This window comes from Salmo trutta, chromosome 13 (genome assembly GCF_901001165.1).
Source record: "Salmo trutta chromosome 13, fSalTru1.1, whole genome shotgun sequence".
Lineage (NCBI taxonomy): Eukaryota > Metazoa > Chordata > Actinopteri > Salmoniformes > Salmonidae > Salmo > Salmo trutta.
Genome location: NC_042969.1, coordinates 3756869 through 3783393, shown reverse-complemented (window position 1 = coordinate 3783393; position 26525 = coordinate 3756869). Strand labels below are relative to the sequence as shown.

The following is a 26525-nucleotide window of genomic DNA, read 5'->3' as shown; positions in this document are numbered from 1 at the left end:
ACCTGTGCTAAGAATCTAATGATTCTTGAGATTAGTGTGCCTGCCCTTAAGCATAATCATTGCTAACACTGTTACACGTCTTGCAGGGCAAGTGGTCAGGAAACATCTGTATTGACACTTGTGGTAGTATTTGTAGATGTGTGCAAGATGCCTACTTGTCTCAACTATTTCACAGGTTTAAGAAGATGGCGCTGCAGTGGATAGCTGCCGTTTTACGGGCTCCTGACGAAGTCTGCATTAACTAGGGGCTAGTATTTTCATGGCCGGATGAAAAACGTACCTAATTTAAACAGGTTACTACTCTGGCCCAGAAAATAGAATATGCATATTATTAGTAGATTTGAATAGTAAACACTCTGAAGTTTCTAAAACTGTTTGAATGGTGTCTGTGAGTATAACAGAACTCATATGGCAGGCAAAAAACCTGAGAAAAATTGAATCAGGAAGTGGGAGAATTTAGAAATGTAGTTTTTGTTTTGAATCCCTTGGAAAATTACAGTGACATAGGATTTACGTTACACCTCCTAACTCTTCCATTGGCTGTCAACAATCTTTATGAACTGGTTTCAACCGTCATCTGTTACCGGGCAGATCATTTTGGCTTAGTCAATCACTGGCCAGTCTGAGGAGAGGTGTCATGATGCGCGTGTACGTGACGTCATTGTTTTTATATTTTTCTTCTGGGATGAATAGCTATTGCCCGGTTGTAAAATTATCGTAATTTTACATAAAAAAATACCCTAAAGGATTGATTGTAAACATCGTTTGACGTATTTCTACAAACGGTATGGAACGTTGAACATTTCGTCTATGGATTTGCGTCCACGCCACATGGCATTGTAGTGTTCTGGATGGGTCAACAAAACGGACGTATTTGGACATAAATGATGGACTTTGCAGAACAAATGAACATTTCTTGTGGAAGTGGGTGCCCATCCGAGTGCATTCCGCCGAAGATCAGCAAAGGTAAGTAAATATTTCGAACATATTGTTAGAGATTTGTCGACACGGTGGTTGTAGGCTAACTGTATAGCTTAGCATTGAAGGCTAAGTTCTGTACTCAGAATATTGAACAATGTGCTTTTTCCGTAACGTTATTTTGAAATCTGACAAAGTGGTTGCATAAAGGAGTAGATTATCTCTAATTCTTTAAATAATTGTTATACATTTTTTCAACGTTTATGAGTTATTCCGTAAATTAAATGTGCCTATTCACCGAAGTGTTATGGGGAGAAAACATTTTCTGAACGTCACGCACCAATGTAAAAATTGGGTTTTTGGATATAAATATAAACTTGATCAAACAAAAAATGCATGTATTGTCTATCATGATGTCCTAGGAGTGTCATCTGATGAAGATTGTCAAAGGTTAGTGCTTAATTTTAGCTGTATATCTGGTTTTGTGATGGCTATCGTGCTTGGAAAATTGCTTTTTTTTTTGCGAGGTGCTATGCTAAAATAATCTAATGTTTTTCTTTCACCGTAAAGCCTTTTTGAAATCGGACAATGTGATTGGATTAACGAGTAGAGTATCTTTAAAATGCCGTATAATACTTTAATTTTAATTTTGAGATTATTTTGTTTTGAATATCGCGCCATGCTATCTCACTGGCTGTTGTCCAACCAATCCCGTTAACGGGATTGTATCCTCAAGAGGTTTTAAAAAGAATCTGGTTGTTGCTGATCTTACATTTTTGTACATAATGTTTCTCGCCATCATTTCATATGACCAAAAACTGCTTGTGGACATCAGAACAGTGATCATTAACCTCGATTTGATGACGATTTCTACTTCAGCAAGTTTTGGGCATTCTGCTTACCCCGGACCAGGCCCTGATCCCTCGCACTCGAAAGAGAAAGCAGCGGCGAAAGAGAGGCAAGCGAGGTGGTGTCTTGACTACGTTGGCAAGCAAGTAGACCATCATTGCCCTCTACTTTGTTGGCGAACGTGCAGTCACTGGAGAATAAACTGGATGAGCTCCGTTTGAGACAATCCTATCAACGGGACCTGAAAGAACTGTAATATCCTATGTTTCTCGGAGTCGTGGCTGAACGAGGACATGGATATCCAGCTCTGTTTTTTCTATGCATCGTCAAGATCAGATGGCAGATTCGGGTAAGGCGAGAGGGGCAGCGGTGTGTCTCTTTGATAACAACAGCTGGTGCGCGATCTCTAATGTTTAGGAAGTCTAGAGTTTTTTTTGCCTGAGTCAGAATACCTCATAAGCTGCAGACCATACTATTTAACAAGAGAGTTCCCATCTATATTTTTCGTAGCTGTCTATTTATCACCACAAACCAATGCTGGCACTAACACCACACAACAAAATCCGTTTTACCAGATTTTTACCAGCATGTCACCTATGCAAATAGAGGCGACAAAACTCTAAATGACCTTTACTCCACACTCAGAAACGCATACAAGGCCCTCCCTCTCCCTCCCTTTGGGAAATCAGTTACATCAGTCACCGGCTTCATTAATAATTGCATCGACGACGTTGTCTTCACAGTGACCGTACAGTGGTTACTCCTTTAAAAGTTGTGTCACACTGCAGCACACCTTGTGGGCTGCTGCAGCATTCTGTGGCTAGTTATTTAATTGTCCGTTAGGATGGAACGGAAAATATGGCACTGTACAACGTGACGGTCGGCAGTACAGTACTGGGCTATTCAGCTAAAGAATCCCTGTGTGGTACGGACAGGGCACGCGGGAGACCGGGGTTCACTTCCCTGCCAGGGAGGAAGGATAAGCTGTCCTTGTAAATAAGAATTTGTTCTCAACTGACTTGCCTAGTTAAATAAAGGTTACACTAAGAGCATAACATTTCTTCACCCTAATTTTCTAATTCTAGTCTAACCAATACCCAAACTGAGATTAAGTGAAAATAAAAATGTAATTGATTTCTCAAGCCCATTCCTCATACTTGTCTCAGAACCTCGCAAAACAGTGCTAAAATAGTTGTAGGCTTTCGCTTCAAATTCTATTGCTTCTAACTTTAAATAAATTGTCACGGTCGTCGTACTGATTGGACCAAAACGCAGCGGGAATGTGTATACTCATCTTCCTTTTTATTTAGGGAAAAACGTGAACACAAAATAACAAAAACAACGACGAAACAGTCCTGTAAGGCTACTAAGCTATACAAAGAACAACTACCCACAAATCCCAATGAAAAAACACCCCTATTAAATAGGACCTTCAATTAGAGGCAATGAGGAACAGCTGCCTCCAACTGAAGGTGAACCCAATAAACTAAACATAGAAATTAGAATAAATAGACACAGACATAGAAATAGACATAAATAGAACATTTCCCCCCCCCCAAAAAAACACACTAAACAAACACCCCCTGATCAAACTATAATAACAAACAACCCCTTTTACTGGTCAGGACGTGACATAAATAAGACCTACACCACTTTTAACAGCACATTACTCAACACTAGTGAGACTCATGTCCCCTAGGGTAGGTCTACAGTATATCAAAAAATAAGACGTGGCTCTCCGCTAATAATTACATATAGAGGATTGGAGGATTCTAAATTAAAACCAAAAGCCACCTCATGGGTCTCCCGGTGGCGGTCGGCACGGGTATCAAACCTGCATCAGCCAGTTAAGTTATTTTATATAGGTCTAGGCTCTGAAGAATTAGAATCCAAATAAGCGCTCTTGTTGTTTGTAAAGTCAAATTAAAATGAAGATTATTGTTGAAATGAATTGCTCGACTGGTGTAGGTTTTCTCCATCTGTTGGTGTGCAACACTTGCATAACAGGTTAGCTATATTTTCAGCACCTGCCACACCTCAACTCCTATTGATTGCGCTGCGGTTGCCGCCATTTTTTTATTTTTTATTTAACCTTTATTTAACTAGGCAAGTCAAGTAAGAACAAATTCTTATTTACAATGACAGCCTACCCCGGGTGACGCTGGGCCAATTGTGCGCCGCCCTATGGCACTCCCAATCACGGTTGGATGTGATACAGCCTGTATTCGAACCAGGGATTGTAGTAATGCCTCTTGCACTGAGATGCAGTGCCTTAGACTGCTTCGCCACTCAGGAGCCATGACCAATATTTGTAGATATATTTTTTTCCCCAGAACATTAACCGTGTGTAGGCAGATACTTGTGTAGGTAGATGTGGAAAGGTAGATACAAATGATTTGTTGCAAGTTGGGAGGGGGGTTCACACTTAGCTCGGCTATTAGACAATTCTTTAGTAAAGGTTGAATAGTCTATTGTTCAGCTAATAACCCATTGTGAAAAACTAATTATAATACTTTTCCCCCTTTCCACTTGTTAAAGATTCCAATTGATAAAGTGTTTTTAGCCACAATTGGCCCCAACCCCAATTAATACATTTGGGCACAGTTGATAGCGTGCTGGACTTCGGGCAAGAATGTTGAGGGTTCGAAACCTGTTCCCTGCTTGTTTCATTACATTATTATGCCGGTCTCAGAGCAAATAGCCTGGATTGTTACTCCCATCTCGTTCCTCGCCCTCTTCCATGCGTCTTTCTCTGCCTGAGTGGCTCGCATGCTGGCAGGGTATGGCAGCACCTTCAGTTGTGCGTCAAGAATTCAGCATATCAAGTTTGTTGATGTGAGAGAGGAAGCCAGTCCCGTCATCGCCACCTCACCCGCTCTTAAGATAACCTTCGGGCCAACCGGGGGGCCCAAGGCTGGTTAGGAGACACAGCTAGAGACACTATGTAATTGTGATGAACTAAGAGAAGATTAGGGTAGCACTCTTTTTTTTAATAATGCACACCATATGTGCATTGAAGTACAGATTTAACTTGTATTTATAATATAATATTACAATGATCATAATTATAATGCATGTATTATGTATTTATAACACCTGGATAATGAACTTTCAATAAAGCGTTTCACATTCTCCACTGGTGGAAATTAAGTATCTCATTGGAATACTATCCTGTGTCCTCAGATGAATGCAGATGAAGGGAGTTAGATATGCATAGGAAGTGTAGTGTACTGTTTTTTATTTCTGTATATATGAATTACAAATCAGCCTTTACTTAAATCATGTTTCTAGTCTATTGCATAGTTACAATGTGTAATCATTGATGTCCCAGGAGCAGGAGTGGTAAACACTGTTGAAGTGTATAATTGTAATACATACATGCAGTCACAGCATCATTCAAAGAATGGAGTTAGATACACCTGGTATTGGATATGACTGAAAAAGAATGTCTCACAGAGATTCATACCTGAACCACACCTTTATTTACCAAGGAAGAGTACATGATCAGTGAATATATTCAATGTACAGGCTACAATATGGGTATCTCATGCGTGGTAATAACTACAGTACATGTATATAGGACTTGCATCCATGGCACAATAAAGTTATTATATTCTACTCTATCCATAGGCTTCATTAATGCCATTCAGACTTGAAGTCGATACAACAACTATGGTACCTGAGATTCATAGATTGGTATGAATATTAGTTCAGAACCTAACGTTTTAGGGTCCATACACAGATCGGCTACATACTGTAGCTAGCTACACATCCATAGGCACACAGTAATTTTTACCTTCCACTACACAATACACAAGTAAATAGTTAGTTAGCTATGTTACCTCAGCTGCATTGCATGGCAAATATAAGCAAGGCAAGCTTACACAATTGTACAACACAAATTACAATTTCATACTCATGTCATAACACTAGCTAGCTAGCTGGCTAGAGTTAGCTAGTCAGCTAACTTGCTAAATAGCGATTTTCGTAAATTAACTTTACGACAAAAAATATGCACAATCGTTTGTCTCTACAAATATGTCGCTAACATATTCCTCTCAATTGTACATTTTTTGCTTGACTCATTATGACGTCATAATTTCTTAGATTTGCTTCCACCGTAATGTTTTTGTCAGACATCTTTGCTGGAGAAAGTCACCAGTGACGGGTGGCATAACATTAAATTTGTCATTGGAACCACTCGATATGATTGGTCATATAAAAACCTTGGGACCCAAATGCATAATGAGTGCTCTAACTCCCCCCTGCGGTAGTCTGGAATAATGAAGCAGTGACGCTGGGTACCTCTAAGTCCTGCAGTGTAAGCTCGCAACTTTTAAAGGAGGAACCACTGTACGTACATACCCCAACCAGAAGCCATGGATTACATGCAACATCCGCACTGAGCTAAATGCTAGAGCTGCCACTTTCAACATTTGGGACATTAATCCGGAAGCTTATAAGAAATCCCGCTACACCCTCCAACAAGCCATCAAACAGGCAAAGCATCAATACAGGACTAAGATCAAATCCTACGCTGGCTCTGACGCTTGACTGATGTGGCAGGTCTTGCAAACTCTCATGAATTATAAAGGGAAACCCAGCCGTGAGCTGCCCACCGACATGAGTCTACCAGACGAGCTAAATGCCTTCTATGCTCCTTTGAGGCAAACAACACTGAACCATGCATGAGAGCACCAGCTGTTCTGGATGACTGTGTGATCTCGCTCTCCGTAGCCAATGTAAGACCTTTAAACAGGTTAACATTTACAAGGCCGCGGGGCCAGATGGAATACCAGGATGCGTACTCAGAGAATGCACTGACCAGCTGGCAAGTTTCTTCACTGACATTTTCAACCATCTCTGACCCGGTCTGTTATACCAACTTGTTTCAAACAGACCCATGCCCATGGCGTTCATGGGCACTTAAAAATCATACAATGTGATTTTCTGGATTTTTGTTTTAGATTCCGTCTCTCACAGTTGAAGTGTACCTATGATAAAAATTACAGACCTCTACATGCTTTGTAAGTAGGAAAACCTGCAAAATAGGCAGTGTATCAAATACTTGTTCTCCCCACTGTATAAGAACATAGCACTGGAAGACACTGGAAGATGGCCCCAACGGAGCCTCGCTACTAGCTCTTAAACTTTGCAGTATTTCATTTCTTTATGTACTATTTTTTACATTATTAGCTCAGGAAATGTTTTGTGTCATTACATACAGCCGGGAAGAACTATTGGATATTAGAGGCGGTAACTCACCAGAACTACCAGCATTACTGTCACGACTTCTGCCGAAGTCGATGCCCCTCCTTGTTCGGGTGGTGCTCGCCGTTCGATGTCACCGGTCTTCTAGCCATCATTTATCAATTTTTCATTTTCCATTGGTTTTGTCTTGTCTTCCTACACACCTGGTTCCAATCCCATTCATTACATGTTGTGTATTTAACCCTCTGTTTACCCTCATGTCCTTGTCAGAGATTGTTTGTTTGTTATGTGCTCGTGTATTTTGTATTGGTGTGCGACGGGTTTATTTGACCCATGTTATTTTATTTACGTACGTTGGTTTTGGAGTTTGATTTTATTTCTTTATTAAACTACTCCAGTTATACCAAGTTGGTTTCTCCTGCGCCTGACTTCCCTGCCACCTACACACACGACGATGACAATTACGACCAGGAATACAACTTCCCTGGAGCAGATCCTTTGTTCACTCTTCCCAGAGAAATTAAACTTATTCCAAAGGCTGATCCAAAACATCGCTGGTGGAGGACAGGCACTCGAGGTGGCCTGCTGGTTTGAATTAGAGGCGCGCACACCACCCACCGCTTCCGAGTATATTACTCGCTAATGTTCAGTCTTTCTTTCCAGAGAGACATCGGGGCCTGTAACATACTTTCTTTCACAGAAACATGGCTCTCTCGGGATATTCTGTTGGAGTCGGTAAAGCCAGCAGGATTCTCAGTATATCGCGCCGACAGTAATAAATATCTCTATGGGAAGCAGAAGGGCAGAGGGGTGTGCTTCATGATTAATGACTTATGGTGTAATTCTAGGAACATACAGGAACTCAAGTCCTTTTGTTCACTTGACCTAGAATACCTCACAATTAAATGCCAACCATATTATCTCCCAAGAGAATTCTCCTCCATCATCGCCACGGCCGTTTACATCCCACCTCAAGCCAAAACCTTGACGGCCCTCAAAGAACTTCACTGGACTTTAGGCAAACTGGAAACCACATATCCTGAGGCTGCATTTATAGTAGCTGGGGATTTTAACAAAGCAAATCTGAGGACTAGGCTGCCGAAGTTCTATCAACACATTGACTGTCCTACTCGCGCTACTAAGACTCTCGACCATTGCTATTCAAACTTCCGGAATGCTTACAAGGCCCTCCCTGCCCTCCTTTCGGCAAATCTGACCACGACTCCATCTTGCTCCTCCCGTCCTATAGGCAGAAACTCAAACAGGAAGTGCCCGTGCTTCGTACTATTCAATGCTGGTCTGACCAATCGGTATCCACGCTTCAGGATTGGTTTGATCACGTGGACTGGGATATGTTCCGAGTAGCTTGCGAAAATAATCTAGACGCATACACAGATACGGTGACTGAGTTCATAAGAAAGTGTATAGGAGATGTAACACCCACTGTGACTATTAAAACCTACCCTAACAAGAAACCCTGGATAGATGGTAGCATTCAAGCAAAACTGAAAGCGCAAACCACCACATTTAACCAGGGCAAGGCGACTGACTGGTAATATGGCAGAATATAAACAGTGTAGTTATTATCTCTGCAAGGCAATCAAACAAGCTAAACGTCAGTATAGAGATAAAGTGGAGTCGCAATTCAACATTGTTCAACCATTGTTCCTGTACCCAAGAAGGCAAAGGTAACTGAACTTAACGACTATGGCCCTGTAGCATTCACCTCTGTCATCATGAAGTGCTTTGAGAGACTAGTCAAGGTTCATATCACCTCTAACTTACCTGACACCCTAGACCCACTTCAATTTGCTACCGCCCCAATAGATCCACAGACGATTCAATCGCCATCACTCTGCACACTGCCCTGTCCAATCTGGACAAGAGGAATACCTATATAAGAATGCTGTTAATTGACTATAGCTCAGCATTCAACACCAAAGTACCCTCCAGGCTCATCATTAAATTTGAGCCCCTGGGTCTGAACCCCGCCCTGTGCAACTGGGTCCTGGACTTCCTGACTTCGCCCCTAGGTGGTGAAGGTAGGAACCATCACCTCCACTCCGCTGATCCTCAACAATGGGGCCCCACAAGGATGCGTGCTCAGACCCCTCCTCTACTCTCTGTTCACCCATGACTGCGTGGCCAAGCACGCCTCCAACTCAATCATCAAGTTTGCAGACGACACAACAGTGGTAGGCTTGATTACCAACGATGACAAGAAAGCCTACAGGGAGGAGGTGAGGGCTCTGGGAGTGTGGTGCCTGGAAAACAACCTCTCACTCAACGTCAACAAAATAAAGGAGATGATCGTGGACGTCAGGAAACAGCTAAGGGTGCACCCTCAATTACCTTGTACCCCTGCACATCGACTCGGGTACTGGTACTCTCTATATAGCCATGCTGCTTTTACTCATTAATATTATTCATTATTCACTCTGTATTTATTGCTCGTGTCACTATTTCAGTGACAAATAACATTTGATTGGGTGCATCCTGACTTTAGGATAAAAATCGATACAGTAGCTCTTCTCTCACCGTAGGTAAAGTATTTGACCTCTGGGGGTAGGGTCACCAGGGAGAGGTCGGTGGTGTGGATCTTTTCGTTGACGTACTGCTGGGCTCTGGTGGCCTGGAGGAAGGCAAAGAACCGAGCGGTGAAAGCGGCAATGAAGATGGAGAGCATGCCGAAGTCCAGAATGTTCCACAGCTGTTGCATGTACTCCCTGGGCCCCTCGGTCCACAGCTCCTTACACTCCGACCACATCATTCCTGCAGAGGAAGCAACAAAGTTGTGGGTTGTGTTCAGTAGGCACCAAACAGATTAAACGGTTCTGAAACTGAGAGAAAAATCTACAGAGGAAACAACATCAAGAGGAAATGGGTTGTGTTAATTAGGTATGCAACTGAAAAAAAGGTCTGAAACGAAGAGAGACTGGACGTATCCAATAAGAATGCTCATTTTCGTTTTCCGTTGCAAATTGTTTAGCTATGTTGTGCCCTAATTAACATGACTGGCAATAGTGAGACCGCAGTGTGTTGATTCAGTAATCTCCTAATGTCTACCTAAAGAAACCACATTGAGGGCCTGAAAATAGGTTAATTTGTTTATTAAATCAACTGAATGAATCTAGCTGTGCACTACAGATTAAAAACTCTAAACCCTGGTACAAAAACAGCTCAATCCCTGCACCAAACTAAAAAAGATGTCCATTTCTGTTTGGATCGAAGAGTGGGGATAGAGTGCCATCTGAAACTATGCAGTGCGCCTAGTCTGACTTTTGACGATAGTTCGGCAACCTCTGCCGCAAGGTTATTTTAGTAAACAAAAGCTGAAACAAAAATAAAAACTACATTTGGAAAAACAATTTAGTATACGCTGAAAAGGAAAATCCTAGCAGTTTAGAGAGTTGCGCCAGTAACCAAAAGGTCGCTGGTTTTAATCCCTGAGCTGACTAGGTGAAAAGTCTGTCGAGATGCCCTTGAGAAAGGCACTTAACCCTAATTGCTCCTCTAAGTCACTCTGGATGAGAGTGTCTACTAAATGACAACAATTTTAATATAGTAAACTGAAATTGTCACGCCCTGACCTGTCCTTGTGATTGTCTCCACCCCCTCCAGGTGTCGCTTATTTTCCGCAGTGTATTTATCCCTGTGTTTCCTGTCTCTCTGTGCCAGTTCATCTTTAGTTTCAAGTCAACCAGCATTTTTCCCATTCCCCTGCTTTTTGCATTCTCCTTTTTCTAGTCCTCCCGGTTTTGACCCTTGCCTGTTTCTGGACTTTGTACCCACTTGCCTGACCTTTCTGCCTGCCTCGACCACAAGCCTGTCTGCCACTCTGTACCTCTTGGACTCTGATCTGGTTTTGACCTTTTTGCCTGTCCATGACCATTCTCTTGCCTACCCCTTTGTATTAATAAACATTGTAAGACTCCAACCATCTGCCTCCTGTGTCTGCGTTTGGGTCTCACCTCGTGCCTTGATAGAAAAAAAACATCTGTAAAACTATACTGGAACTACAATCTTTGACTGCAAAATAAATCAAATAAAAACCATGTTAAATTATGTTTAGTTTCTTCTAAACTGTAATTGAGTTTTTTTCTCATGGAGTTTTCGAGCTTCTGAATCTGGCGGTAAATGCTGCCAGTATATGCCGATATTTCAAATAGACCTAGCTTGGGCATCACCATCAGTAGCCAAGAGGGAAGAAATCCGAGGGTGAGCAAGGTGCGTGACTGGGCTAAGCTTGTGCAGCTTGAGAAGTTGCTGGAGACGTTATAAAAAAATATATTTAAAAAAACTTTTTGCTATCACCTTTATTTAACCAGGTAAGCTAGTTGAGAACAAGTTCTCATTTACAACTGCAATCTGGCCAAGATAAAGCAAAGCAGTGCGACACAAACAACAACACAGAGTTACACATGGAATAAACAAGCGTACAGTCAATAACACAATAGGGGGAAAAAATAAAGTTGATATACAGTGTGTGCAAATGGTGTGAGGAGGTAAGGCAATAAATAGGCCATAGTAGCGAAGTAATTACAATTTAGCAAATTAACACTGGAGTGATAGATGAGCAGATGGTGATGTGCAAGTAGAAATACTGGTGTGCAAAAGAGCAGAAAAGTAAATAAAAACAAAATGGGGATGAGTTAGGTAGATTTGGTGGGCTATTTACAGACGGGCTATGTACAGCTGCCGCGATTGGTTAGCTGCTCAGATAGCTGATGTTTAACCTGTTGGGGATAGGGGGCAGTATTTGCACGGCCGGATAAAAAACGTACCCAATTTAATCTGGTTACTACTCCTGCCCAGTAACTAGAATATGCATATAATTGTTTGATTTGGATAGAGAACACCCTAAAGTTTCTAAAACTGTTTGAATGGTGTCTGTGAGTATAACAGAACTCATTTGGCAGGCCAAAACCTGAGAAGATTCCAAACAGGAAGCGCTCTCTCTGACTATTTCTTGGCCTTCTTGATCATCTCTATCCAAAACAGGGGATCTCTGGCATAATGTGACATTTTCTAACGCTCCCATAGGCTCTCAGAAGGCGGCAGAACGTTGAATGGTGACTGTGCAGGCCATGGCTGAAAAACAGTAGCGCATTTGGATAGTGGTCAATCTGAGAACAATGAGACTGGGGCGCGTGCACGAGCCGACACCATGTTTTTATTTTTTCGTCTTTGAACGAAAACAGGGTTTCCCGGTCGGAATATTATCGCTTTTTTACGAGAAAAATCGCATAAAAATTTATTTTAAACAGCGTTTGACATGCTTCGAAGTACGGTAATGAAATATTTAGAATTTTTTTGTCACGAAACGCGCAGGGCGCATCACCCTTCTTTACCCTTCGGATAGTGTCTTGAACGCACGAACAAAACGCCGCTATTTGGATATAACTATGGATTATTTGGAACAAAACTGACATTTGTTATTGAAGTAGAAGTCCTGGGAGTGCATTCTGACGAAGAACAGCAAAGGTAATCCAATTTTTCTAATAGTAAATCTGAGTTTGGTGAGTACCACACTTGGTGGGTGTCAAAATAGCTAGCCCGTGATGGCCGGGCTATCTACTCAGAATATTGCAAAATGTGCTTTCACCGAAAAGCTATTTCAAAATCGGACACCGCGATTGCATAAAGGAGTTCTGTATCTATAATTCTTAAAATAATTGTTATGTTTTTTGTGAACGTTTATCGTGAGTAATTTAGTAAATTCACCGGAAGTGTTCGGTGGGAATGCTAGTCACATGCTAGTCACATGCTAATGTAAAAAGTTGGTTTTTGATATAAATATGAACTTGATTGAACAAAACATGCATGTATTGTATAACATAATGTCCTAGGAGTGTCATCTGATGAAGATCATCAAAGGTTAGTGCTGCATTTAGCTGTGGTTTGGGTTTATGTGACATTATATGCTAGCTTGAAAAATGGGTGTCTGATTATTTCTGGCTGGGTACTCTGCTGACATAATCTAATGTTTTGCTTTCGTTGTAAAGCCTTTTTGAAATCGGACAGTGTGGTTAGATTAACGAGAGTCTTGTCTTTAAAATGGTGTAAAATAGTCATATGTTTGAGAAATTGAAGTAATAGCATTTCTAAGGTATTTGAATATCGCGCCACGGGATTCCACTGGCTGTTGAGTAGGTGGGACCCAAGCGTCCCACTGGCCCAGAGAGGTTAAAGTTAGTGAGGGAAATATAAGTCTCCAGCTTCAGTGATGGCCACTGATGAGGGAAGTCTTTTGTACTTCAGCAAATCAGAGAGTACACCTGTGGAGCAGCAGGACTCCAGCAAGATGCCAGCACGTTGAATCCAGCAAGCATCTCAAACACAGTTCTTCAGAAATATAGATTTCCTCACTTCGAAGATTGTGTCTGAGGTCACTGTCCATACGGGGGGTCAACCTGGCAGGACATGAAGTGTCCCGAGTGAGCTGCGGAAAAACCTGGTAGAGTCACCTCTCCAGTTCTGGCAGGCAAGGATGGCTGTTTATCCAAAGCTGTGCCTTGTGGAACTGGATCTGGTTTTTGCCCTTGCATCCCAAGTGTTGTGGTGAGAATATTCAGCATGTCATCAGGTTTGAGAAATCGAACGACCACCTCTCTGTAACTTATTTGAAGGGGTTAGTCAATGATATATGTTTAATGTTACATAAACAATACATGTCAAATGTGCCCTGAGTTAATTTGTTATTTTTTCTCCTTCCATTCTGTCAGATAAAGGTAAAGGTACTTGATTATTCTTAAACTACCAAAGTTAAAAAAGCATCGGATTGGTGTAAACATAGTCAAGAGACTTTCCTTCCACCATATTTCTTGTACCAGTGTAGGCGCTTATCCTTTAAATCCAAGTCATATTAGAATTGATTTATAATTGAAACCTAACCAAACCTATGTCCTGTCCATGGAGTTGTATGGAGTCCTCTAGTGACTAAAAGCCTGTGATACTGTAGCATGGACAGCGCCATTGAGGACTTAGCCAACTGAGCTGGACTTCCATCTTCATTGGCTGATCCCTCCTGATGACCAGTTGGCATGACCTGATTACCTGTTTGGATACGTAACAGCCGGGTCATCAGGTGGGGTCATCAGGTTTATGTTTCAAGATGGAGATGGCCTCAATGGCGCTACCCATGCTCTCACTGACGCCATCATGATACAGAGATGTTACGTCTATCCAAGTCTATCGTCCTCTCCCATTACCTGAAGTATTACTGCCCCCTAGTGGCAAGAAGTAACATCTCCCCCCCAAAACATATAGGCTGTCAACAAATAAATGGCTTCCAGCCTCCCACAAATAGGCTACTTTCTTTCCGTAACACTAAAACTAAAACGTTAGCTAAATTATATAACAAAATAAAATGTTTTATCAAACTGAAACTAAATTTAAAAAACTAGTAAATCAAGTCTGAAAACTAACCGAAACTAAACTGAATTTCTAATAAAAATCTAGAAATAAAAACAAATATTAAATCACAAAACTATAACAACCTTGCTCTGCCTCGCTTTTGGCCCAGTGCGGGTGAAGCGCACCCCTGTTCATGCAACGCGCCAGAGCAGTTCTTCCACTGTCAGGAGAAATGGTAATGCATACAGTGAGGGGAAAAAAGTATTTGATCCCCTGCTGATTTTGTACGTTTGCCCATTGACAAAGAAATGATCAGTCTATAATTTTAATGGTAGATTTATTTGAACAGTGATAGACAGAATAACAACAAAAAAATCCAGAAAAACACATGTCAAAAATGTTATAAAACGATTTGCATTTTAATGAGGGAAATAAGTATTTGACCCCTCTGTAAAACATGACTTAGTACTTGGTGGCAAAACCCTTGTTGGCAATCACAGAGGTCAGACGTTTCTTGTAGTTGGCCACCAGGTTTGCACACATCTCAGGAGTGATTTTGTCCCACTCCTCTTTGCAGATCTTCTCCAAGTCATTAAGGTTTCGAGGCTGACGTTTGGCAACTCGAACCTTCAGCTCCCTCCACAGATTTTCTATGGGATTAAAGTCTGGAGACTGGCTAGGCCACTCCAGGACCTTAATGTGCTTCTTCTTGAGCCACTCCTTTGCTGCCTTGGCCGTGTGTTTTGGGTCGTTGTCATGCTGGAATACCCATCCACGACCCATTTTCAATGCCCTGGCTGAGGGAAGGAGGTTCTCACCGAAGATTTGACGGTACATGGCCCCGTCCATCGTCCCTTTGATGCGGTGAAGTTGTCCTGTCCCCTAAGCAGAAAAACACCCCCAAAGCATAATGTTTCCACTTCCATGTTTGACGGTGGGGATGGTGTTCTTGGGGTCATAGGCAGCATTCCTCCTCCTCCAAACATGGCGAGTTGAGTTGATGCCATAGAGCTCCATTTTGGTCTCATCTGAACAAAACACTTTCACCCAGTTGTCCTCTGAATCATTCAGATGTTCATTGGCAAACTTCAGATGGGCATGTATATGTGCTTTCTTGAGCAGGGGGACCTTGCGGGCGCTGCAGGATTTCAGTCCTTCACGGCGTAGTGTGTTACCAATTGTTTTCTTGGTGACTATGGTCCCAGCTGCCTTGAGATCATTGACAAGAACCTTCCATGTAGTTCTGGGCTGATTCCTCACCATTCTCATAATCATTGCAACTCCACAAGGTGAGATCTTGTATGGAGCCCCAGGCCGAGGGAGATTGACAGTTCTTTTGTGTTTCTTCCATTTGCGAATAATCGCACAAACTGTCACCTTCTCACCAAGCTGCTTGGCGATGGTCTTGTAGCCCATTCCAGCCTTGTGTAGGTCTACAATCTTGTCCCTGACATCCTTGGAGAGCTCTTTGGTCTTGGCCATGGTGGAGAGTTTGGAATCTGATTGATTGATTGCTTCTGTGGACAGTTGTCTTTTATACAAGTAACAAACTGAGATTGGGAGAACTCCCTTTAAGAGTGTGCTCCTAATCTCAGCTCGTTACCTGTATAAAAGACACCTGGGAGCCAGAAATCTTTCTGATTGAGAGGGGGTCAAATAATTTCCCTCATTAAAATGCAAATCAATTTATAACATTTTTGACATGCATTTTTCTGGATTTTTTGTTGTTATTCTGTCTCTCACTGTTCAAATAAACCTACCATTAAAATTATTGACTGATAATTTCTTTGTCAGTGGGCAAACGCACAAAATCAGCAGGGGATCAAATACTTTTTTCCCTCACTGTATTAATATGCATGCCTCTCCCTAATATCAATATGCCTTCTCCATTACTGTCCTAGTTAGTGATTGTCTTATTTCACTGTAGAGCCTCTAGCCCTGCTCAATATGCCTTAACCAACCATTTAGTTCCACCTCCCACATATATGGTGACATCACCTGGTTTAATCATCTCTAGAGACAATATCCCTTTCATCATTTCTCAATGCCTAGGTTTACCTCCAATGTACTCACATCCTACCATACCTTTGACTGTACATTATGCCTTGAATCTATTCTATCGTGCCCAGAAACCTGCTCCTTTTACTCTCTGTTCCGAACGTACTAGACGAGCAGTTCTTATAGCCTTTAGCCGTACCCTTATCCTCCACCTCCTCTGTTCCTCTGGTGATGTAGAGGTTAATCCAGGCCCTGCAGTGCCTAGCTCCACTCCTACTCCCCAGGTGCTCTCATTTGTTGACTTCTGTAACAGTAAAAGCCTTGGTTTCATGCATGTTAACATTAGAAGCCTCCTTCCTAAGTTTGTTTTATTCACTGCTTTAGCACACTCTGCCAACCTGGATGTCCTAGCCGTGTCTGAATCCTGGTTTAGGAAGACCACCAAAAACCCTGAAATTTCCATCCCTAACTATAACATTTTCCGACAAGGTAGAACAGCCAAAGTGTTGCAATCTACTGCAGAGATAGCCTGCAGAGTTCTGTCTTACTATCCAGGCCTGTATCCAAACAATTTGAGCTTCTACTTTTAAAAATCCACCTTTCCAGAAACAAGTCTCTCACCGTTGCCGCTTGCTACAGACCACCCTCTGCCCCCAGCTGTGCCCTGGACACCATATGTGAATTGATTGCCCCCATCTATCTTCAGAGCTCGTGCTGCTAGATGACCTAAACTGGGACATGCTTAACACCCCGGCCATCCTACAATCTAAGCTTGATGCCCTCAATCTCACACAAATGATCAATGAACCCACCAGGTACAACCCCAAATCTGTAAACACGGGCACTCTCATAGATATCATCCTAACCAACTTGCCCTCCAAATACACCTCTGCTGTTTTCAACCAAGATCTCAGCGATCACTGCCTCATTGCCTGCCTCCGTAATGGGTCTGCTGTCAAACGACCACCCCTCATCACTGTCAAACGCTCTCTAAAACACTTCAGCAAGCAGGCCTTTCTAATCGACCTGGCCCGGGTATTCTGGAAGGATATTGACCTCATCCCGTCAGCAGAGGATGCCTGGTTATTCTTTAAAAGTACCTTCTTCACCATCTTAAATAAGCATGCCCCATTCAAAAAATTTAGAACCAGGAACAGATATAGCCCTTGGTTCTCTCCAGACCTGACTGCCCTTCACCAACACAAAAACATCCTGTGGCGTTCTGCATTAGCATCGAATAGCCCCCGTGATATGTAACTTTTCAGGGCAGTTAGGAAAGCTAAGGCTAGCATTTTCAAGCAGAAATTTGCATCCTGTATCACAAACTCAAAAAAGTTCTGGGACACTGTAAAGTCCATGGACAATAAGAACACTTCCTCCCAGCTGCCCACTGCACTGAGGCTAGGAAACACTGTCACCACCAATAAATCCACTATAATTGAGATTTTCAATAAGCATTTTTTACGGCTGGCCATGCTTTCCACCTGGCTACCCCTACCCCAATCAACAGCCCTCCACCGCCCACAGCAACTCGCCCAAGCCTCCCCCATTTCTCCTTCATCCAAATCCAGATAGCTGATGTTCTGAAAGAGCTGCAAAATCTGGACCCCTACTAATCAGCTGGGCTAGACAATCTGGACCCTCTCTTTCTAAAATCATCTGCCGAAATTGTTGCAACCCCTATTACTAGCCTGTTCAACCTCTCTTTCGTATCGTCTGAGATTCCCAAAGATTGGAAATCTGCCGCGGTCATCCCCCTCTTTAAAGGGGGAGACACTCTAGACCCAAACTGCTACAGATCTATATCTATCCTAAATCAAATCAAAGTGTATTTGTCACGTACGCCGAATACAACTGGTGTAGATGTAACGGCTGTCTGAGGAAGAAGTGGACCAAAATGCGGCGGAGTTAGGGTTCGTCATATTTAATTCAATGAACACGATGCAATTCACAAAAACAACAAAACTGACAGCCAACACAGTCCTGTCAGGTGCAACCACAATGACAAGAACAATTACCCACGAAACACAAAGGAAACGTAGGCAACTTATGTGTGACTCCCAATCAACCACAACCCTCTACAGCTGTGCCTGATTGGAAGTCACACGGCCAAAATCAATGAAACAATAAAAAACACACACTCCCTTCTGCCACGTCCTGACCCAACTACCCCCTCTACTGGTCAGGACGTGACAGTAACCCCCCTCAAGGTGCAGACCCCGGGATGCACCTAAAAAATAAAACACAAGAAAATCCCCAATACCCCAACAAAAATTAACCCCTAAACAATAAGGGAGGGAAGGGAGGGTGGCTGCCGTCACCGACGGCACTGTGCTACACCCTCCCTCCCCAACCCACCTATCCTGGAGGTGGCTCAGGTGCAGGACGTGGACCTCGCTCCACCTTCGGCGTCGCCCACTTTGTTGGCGCCGATAGCTGCGCGGGGCAGACGGGCCACTCAGGCTGACCCTGGCAGACGGACCACTCTGGCTGGGTCGGAAGACATGCGGGCCACTCGGGCTGGGCCGGAAGACATGCGGGCCACTCGGGCTGGGCCGGAGGGCAAGAGGGCCACTCGGGCTGGGTCGGAGGGCAGGAGGGCCACTCGGGCTGGGCCAGAGGGCAGGAGGGCCACTCGGACTGGACCGGAGGCAGGAGGGCCACTCGGGCTGGACCGGAGGGCAGGAGGGCCACTCGGGCTGGACCGGAGGGCAGGAGGGCCACTCGGGCTGGACCGGAGGGCAGGAGGGCCACTCGGGCTGGGCCGGAGGGCAGGAGGGCCACTCGGGCTGGGCCGGAGGGCAGGAGGGCCACTCGGGCTGGGCCGGAGGGCAGGAGGGCCACTCGGGCTGGGCCGGAGGGCAGGAGGGCCACTCGGGCTGGGCCGGAGGGCAGGAGGGCCACTCGGGCTGGGCCGGAGGACAGGAGGGCCACTCGGGCTGGGCCGGAGGACAGGAGGGCCACTCGGGTTGGGCCGGAGGGCAGGCAGGGCACCTTGGCAGATCCGGGCAGTCTGGCCACTCTGACAGAACCGGGCAGTCTGGCCACTCTGGCAGAACCGGGCAGTCTGGCCACTCTGGCAGAACCGGGCAGTCTGGCCACTCTGGCAGCTCCGGCTCAGGATTCACCAGGCTGGGGAGACATAACGGAGGCCTGGCTCTGGGCGCAGGCTCTGGACTCACCAGTCTGGGAAGACCCGCTGGAGGCCTGGTTTGAGGAGGTGGCACAGGAGAGACCAGGGTGGAGAGACCCACTGGAGGACTGGTCCATGGAGGAGGCACGGGCTTGACCAGGATAGGGAGACCCACTGGAGTACTGGTCCGTGGAGGAGGCACGGGCTTGACCAGGATGGGGAGACCCACTGGAGTACTGGTCCGTGGAGGAGGCACGGGCTTGACCAGGATAGGAAGACATGCAGGAGGCTTGGTTCTGGGCGTAGGCACAGGACGTGCAGGGCTGGGAAGACATGCAGGAGGCCTGTTTCTGGGCGCAGGCACAGTCTTTACCAGACAACCAGCACGCACCTCAGGACGAGTATGGAGAGCTGCCTCAGGTGACATCATTCCTGCGACACGCTCATTAGGGCGAATGCCGTACTTTATGCACCACACTAGCAGCTCTCTCATCTCTCTCTCTCCTAATTTCCCCATTAACCCCGTCACAGTCTCTGCCTCATATCCCTCGCTCACCTCCAATGTCATCCCGACTGGCTCTGGTTCCGACCTCAGCTCCACCGACTGTCCCATGTGCCCCCCCCAAAAAAATTATTGGGGCTGCCTCTCGCGCTCGTTGCGCTCTCTCTCCTCGTAATAGTGCCTCTCCGCTCTCGCCGCTTCAATCTCCCACTGCGGGAGGCGATAATCCCCAGCCTGAGTCCATGGTCCCTCTCCGTCCTGGATTTGTTCCCAAGTCCATTTGTCCATAACGCTGTAGTCCTGCTGCTCCTTCCTCTTCCGCCGCTTGGTCCTGGTTTGGTGGGTAATTCTGTAACGGACGTCTGAGGAAGAAGTGGACCAAAATGCGGCGGAGTTAGGGTTCGTCATATTTAATTCAACGAACACTATGCAAATCACAAAAACAACAAAACTGACAGCCAACACAGTCCTGTCAGGTGCAACCACAATGACAAGAACAATTACCCACGAAACACAAAGGAAACGTAGGTAACTTATGTGTGACTCCCAATCAACCACAACCCTCTACAGCTGTGCCTGATTGGAAGTCACACGGCCAAAATCAATGAAACAATAAAAAACACACACTCCCTTCTGCCACGTCCTGACCCAACTACCCCCTCTACTGGTCAGGACGTGACAGTAGACCTTACAGTGAAATGCTTACTTACAGGCTCTAACCAATAGTGCAAAAAAGGTGTTAGGTGAACAATAGGTAAGTAAAGAAATAAAACAACAGTAAACTGACAGGCTATATACAGTAGCGAGGCTATAAAAGTAGCGAGGCTACATACAGACACCGGTTAGTCAGGCTGATTGAGGTAGTATGTACATGTAGATATAGTTAAAGTGACTATGCATATATGATAAACAGAGAGTAGCAGCAGCGTAAAAAGAGGGGTTGGGGGCACACAATGCAAATAGTCCGTATAGCCATTTGATTACCTGTTCAGGAGTCTTATGGCTTGGGGGTAAAAACTGTTGAGAAGCCTTTTTGTCCTAGACTTGGCACTCCGGTACCGCTTGCCATGCGGTATTAGAGAGAACAGTCTATGACTAGGGTGAATGGGGTCTTTGACAATTTTTAGGGCCTTCGTCTGACACCGCCTGATGTAGAGGTCCTGGATGGCAGGCAGCTTAGCCCCAGTGATGTACTGGGCCGTACGGACTACTCTCTGTAGTACCTTGCGGTCAGAGGCCGAGCAATTTGCCGTACCAGGCAGTGATGCAACCAGTCAGGATGCTCACGGTGTTGCAGCTGTAGAACCTTTTGAGGATCTCAGGACCCATGCCAAATCTTTTTAGTTTCCTGAGGCGGAATAGGCTTTGTCGTGCCCTCTTCACGACTGTCTTGGTGTGTTTGGACCATTCTAGTTTTTGTTTCTGTGGACACTAAGGATTGAAGCTCTCAACCTGCTCAGGCCTACCACTGTTGTGTCGTCTGCAAACTTAATGATGGTGTTGGAGTCGTGTCTGGCAATGCAGTCGTGGATGAACAGGGAGTACAGGAGGGGACTGAGCACGCACCCCTGTGGAGATCCAGTGTTGAGGATCAGCGTGGCAGATGTGTTGCTACCTACACTCACTACCTGGGGTGGCCCGTCAGGAAGTCCAGGATCTATTTGCAGAGGGAGGTGTTTAGTCCCAGGACCCTTAGCTTAGTGATGAGCTTTGAGGGTACTATGGTGTACCCTGCCATTCTAAGGTCATCGAAAGCCAAGTTAACAAACAGCTTACCAACCATTTCGAATCCCACCATACCTTCTCCGCTATGCAATCTGGTTTCAGAGCTGGCCATAGGTGCACCTCAGCCACGCTCAAGGTCCTAAACGATATCATAACCACCATCGATAAGAGACATTACTGTGCAGCCGTATTCATCGACCTGGCCAAGGCTTTTGACTCTGCCAATCACCACATTCTTATCGGCAGACTAAACAGCCTTGGTTTCTTAAATGATTGCCTCGCCTGTTTCACCAACTACTTCTCTGATAGTGTTCAGTGTGTCAAATCGGAGGGCCTGTTGTCCGAAGCTCTGGCTGTCTCTATGATGGTGCCACAGGGTTCAATTCTCGGGCCGACTCTCTTCTCTGTATACATCAATGATGTCGCTCTTGCTGCTGGTGATTCTCTGATCCACCTCTACGCAGACGACACTATTCTGTATACCTCTGGCCCTTCTTTGGACACTGTTAACTAACCTCCAGACGAGATTCAATGCCATACAACTCTCCTTCCGTGGCCTCCAACTGCTCTTAAATGCAAGTAAAACTAAATGCCTGCTCTTCAACCGATCGCTGCCCGCATCTGCCCGCCCGTCCAGCATCACTACTCTGGACGGTTCTGACTTAGAATATGTGGACAACTACAAATACCTAGGTGTCTGGTTAGACTGTAAACTCTCCATCCAGACTCACATTAAGCATCTCCAATCCAAAATTAAATCTATAATCAGCTTTCTATTTCGCAACAAAGCATCCTTCACTCATGCTGCCAAACATACCCTCGTAAAACTGACCATCCTACCCATCCTCGACTTTGACGATGTCATTTACAAAATAGCCTCCAACACTCTACTCAACAAATTGGATGCAGTCTATCACAGTGCCATCCGTTTTGTCACCATAGCCACATATACTACCCACCACTGCGACCTGTACACTCTCATTGGCTGGCCCTCGCTTCATAGTCATCGCCAAACCCACTGGTTCCAGGTCATCTACAAGTCTCTGCCTGGTAAAGCCCCGCCTTATCTCAGCTCACTGGTCACCATAGCAGCACCCACCCATAGCATGTGCTCCAGCAGGTATTTCTCACTGGTCACCCCCAAAGCCAATTCCCCCTTTGGCCGCCTTTCCTTCCAGTTCTCTGCTGCCAATGACTGGAACCAACTGCAAAAATCACTGAAGCTGGAGACTCATATCTCCCTCACTAACTTTAAGCACCAGCTGTCAGAGCAGCTCACAGATCACTGCACCTGTACATAGCCCATCTGTTATTAGCTCATCCAACTACCTCATCCCCATACTATATTTATTTATTTATCTTTCTCTTTTGCACTCCAGTATCTCTACTTGCACATTCATCTTCTGCACATCTACCATTCCAGTGTTTAATTGCTATATTGTAATTACTTCGCCAACATGGCCTATTTATTGCCTTACCTCCCTTATCCTACCTCATTTGCACATACTGAATATAGACTTTTTCTACTGTATTATTGACTGTATGTTTGCTTATTCCATGTCTAACTCTGTGTTGTTGTATGTGTCGAACTGCTGTGCTTTATCTTGGCCAGGTCGCAGTTGCAAATGAGAACTTGTTCTCAACTAGCCTACCTGGTTTCAATGAAGGTTAAATAAAAAAATTAAAAATTAAAAAAAGATATGTTAAATGCGTGCAAATAAAAGTTGCTTCGCTACCACACCCACAACGGAAGAACAATCATGGCCTTGGATTCGGAGATGGAAGACTTTTGTTAGTTGGGTGAGATGATAGCGCTGCGTTTGAACTATTAACATAGCACCTTTCATTATATGAGCTTCATAGAGATATCTGAAACACAGTTCCTAATAAGGCTACACGGTATTCATCACAGCATAGGCTATCCAATAATTTCAGATATTACAGAAAGGCTACTTACCAAGCTTTCTCGTGATTCCTTAGTAAAAGGGAGTTATGAAATCTGAAGACACGTTACATTAACCGAGATACATTAAACCAATCATTTTCACTGCAATAAACGTGTGGTTTCTTTAACACAAGAGGGCGTTGTTATGTCTGAATTCATCCCCAAACCAACTAGGAAGTCTGCAGTGTTGAGAGCCAGCCTGCACTTCATTTCTATTCAGTTATGACTCACCATAAATTCGGAGTCTGAACTGTGCATAACATAACCATTCAAAATTCAGATGATGAAACATAGGCATAGTCACTGCATCGATTTGTTCACTCAATACGTCATAGGGGGACAGAAAAAGGAAGAAATCTTCCCTCCTCAGAGACAATTGATCTTGCATTTAAATGCTTGGTCACAGAGTTTCTAAACCCAGAGGCGCAACATCGTAAGACTTCCGGTAACGCTTGCTCAACCGACCAAGCAGACCAGGCCGAGAAAATGAGAGAAGTGATAAATTATTCCTTATTTTCTCAAAATCTAAATGTACAACCGAGCCAATGTCTTAAGTAATTGAAAGTGACAAACTGACCCGTTTTCATTTTTGTGAAAAACAACTTTAAATCGAAGAAGTGCCTTTAATTTGAGGGCTTGCACATGCGCAGTTTGGCGCAAGATGACCGTTAGATTTGATGATGTGCTTCTGCACATGAGCTTAGCTAGCCAACGTCACCATGATACCGCCTACAGGTGTGATTTGGCATTTCTATTGGAAAAGTAGTTTATGTCTATCTTCAAACTGTACTGTTGTTTGATAAATGAAGGTCAGCGGACCTCTTGGGTCATGTCAAAAGACCGGTAGTGACTCATTATAATAACTTCCTATCCTACCAAACGAGATGCATCTTTAATAGTGGAGCAACCTCGCAATACCGGTCATTTCTAATCAAAATAGATATAGATCAAAATCAATATATTCTAAATAGAATACTTCTTATTTCAAATTGACGTCAAAAGTTGAAATGTTTTGCATTTTAGCTAACCCTAACCTTAACCCTTTTCCTAACCTTAACCTAATTCTCCTACCCTGCTGTGTAAGTTTGCCTAATCTGCTACAAAAAGTAGATTTTGAGATAAAATGTATCTAATCTACTCAAAACCTGCAGTACCTGGCAATGGTGTCACTCTCGACCGGGCCCGATGAGGGCTGTGTTAATTTGGGCAAGCAACGGAAACAGATTTTGAAACTTTTGCAACAGAAAACTAAAGTCCATGTAGTTTCTTCTTGGTTCAGTCTGTTTTCTTCCATTTGATGCCAAATTAACACAATCCAGGAAACCTCCCCATGCTGAGAACAGAATGGAGACTGTTTGGTAGAGGAGAGGAAAGAGAGGGTTCATTTGCAGATATGTCACCATAATTGGTATTTCAATCTTGCGGGAGCCACAGGGGGACTGAAGACTGCTCCTCGCCAAAATCTCATCTGTTTTTGCTCTCCCCAGAGAGTTCCCTGATCTTCTCGCTCGTAAGTATGTATTGTCACCTGCTCTTTCCAATTTAGATTAGTCTGGCTGCTAAGAGTTAAGCTATGGAAAGTAAATTGAAATGGTTCACTTTTCATTGAAAAGACCTCAGTGTTTTAAAGGCAGAGATAGTCTCCTGACGATTGTGCCATACAGCTGCTACGTTTTAAATGCTAGGTCCTTCAGAGCACATTGAAAAGAGATGTCCCTGCTAGATAAGTAGAGCACAGTATACAAAACAATATATTTAATTTAAATCTGTCCAGGAAAATCCACCCCGTAACAATTGCCACCACTTTCAAGGGAGTCCTGGGAAATATATATGTAAATCAAATCAAATCAAATGTTATTGGTCACATACACATATTTAGCAAATGTTATTGCGGGTGTAGCGAAATGCTTGTGCTCCTAGCTCCAACAGTGCAGCAATATCTAACAATTCACAACAATACACACAAATCTAAAAGTAAAATAATGGAATTAAGAAATATAAATATTAGGACGAGCAATGTCGGAGTGGCATTGACTAAAATACAATAGTATAGAATACAGTATATACATATGAAATGATTAAAGCAGTATATAAACATTATTAAAGTGACTAGTATCCCATTATTAAAGTGACCAGTGATTCAATGTCTATGTACATAAGGCAGAAGCCTCTAAGTTGCAGGGTTGAGTAACCGGGTGGTAGCCGGCTAGTGATGGCTATTTAACAGTCTGATGGCCTTGAGATAGAAGCTGTTTTTCAGTCTCTCGGTCCCAGCTTTGTTGCACAGACTGGAATATGTTCTGGGATTCTTCCGATGGCATTGAGGAGTACACCACATCAGTCACTGGCTTCATCAATAAGTGCATCGATGACATCGTCCCCACAGTGACCGTACGTACAAACCCCAACCAGAAGCCATGGATTACAGGCAACATTGAGCTAAAGGGTAGAGCTGCCGCTTTCAAGGAGCGGGACTCTAACCCAGAAGCTTATAAGAAATCCCACTATTCCCTCCGACGAACAATCAAACAGGTGAAGCGTCAATACAGGACTAAGATCGAATCGTACTACACCGGCTCCGACACTCGTCGGATGTGGCAGGGCTTGCAAACTATTACATACCACAAAAGGAAGCACAGCGATGAGCTGCCCAGTGACACAAGTCTACTGGACGAGCTAAACTACTTCTATGCTCGCTTCGAGGCAAGTAACACTGAAGCATGCATGAGAGCATCAGCTGTTCCGGACGATTGTGTGATCACGCTCTCCATAGCCGATGTGAGTAAGACCTTTAAACAGGTCAACATTCACAAGGCTGCAGGGCCAGACGGATTACCAGGACTTGTACTCCGAGCATGCGCTGACCAACTGGCAAGTGTCTTCACTGA

At 44.1% G+C, this 26525-nt stretch overlaps 1 protein-coding gene across 1 annotated transcript in view; it reads right to left on the bottom strand.

The window, feature by feature from the left end:
• LOC115205082 (short transient receptor potential channel 3-like) overlaps positions 1–26525 on the bottom strand; it is an 89416-nt gene that overhangs the window by 25596 nt on the left and 37295 nt on the right. Inside the window, exon 6 of the mRNA XM_029770673.1 lies at positions 9517–9750. Within this exon, the coding sequence (XP_029626533.1) occupies positions 9517–9750 (234 nt within the window). The remainder of the gene's footprint in view (positions 1–9516; positions 9751–26525) is intronic.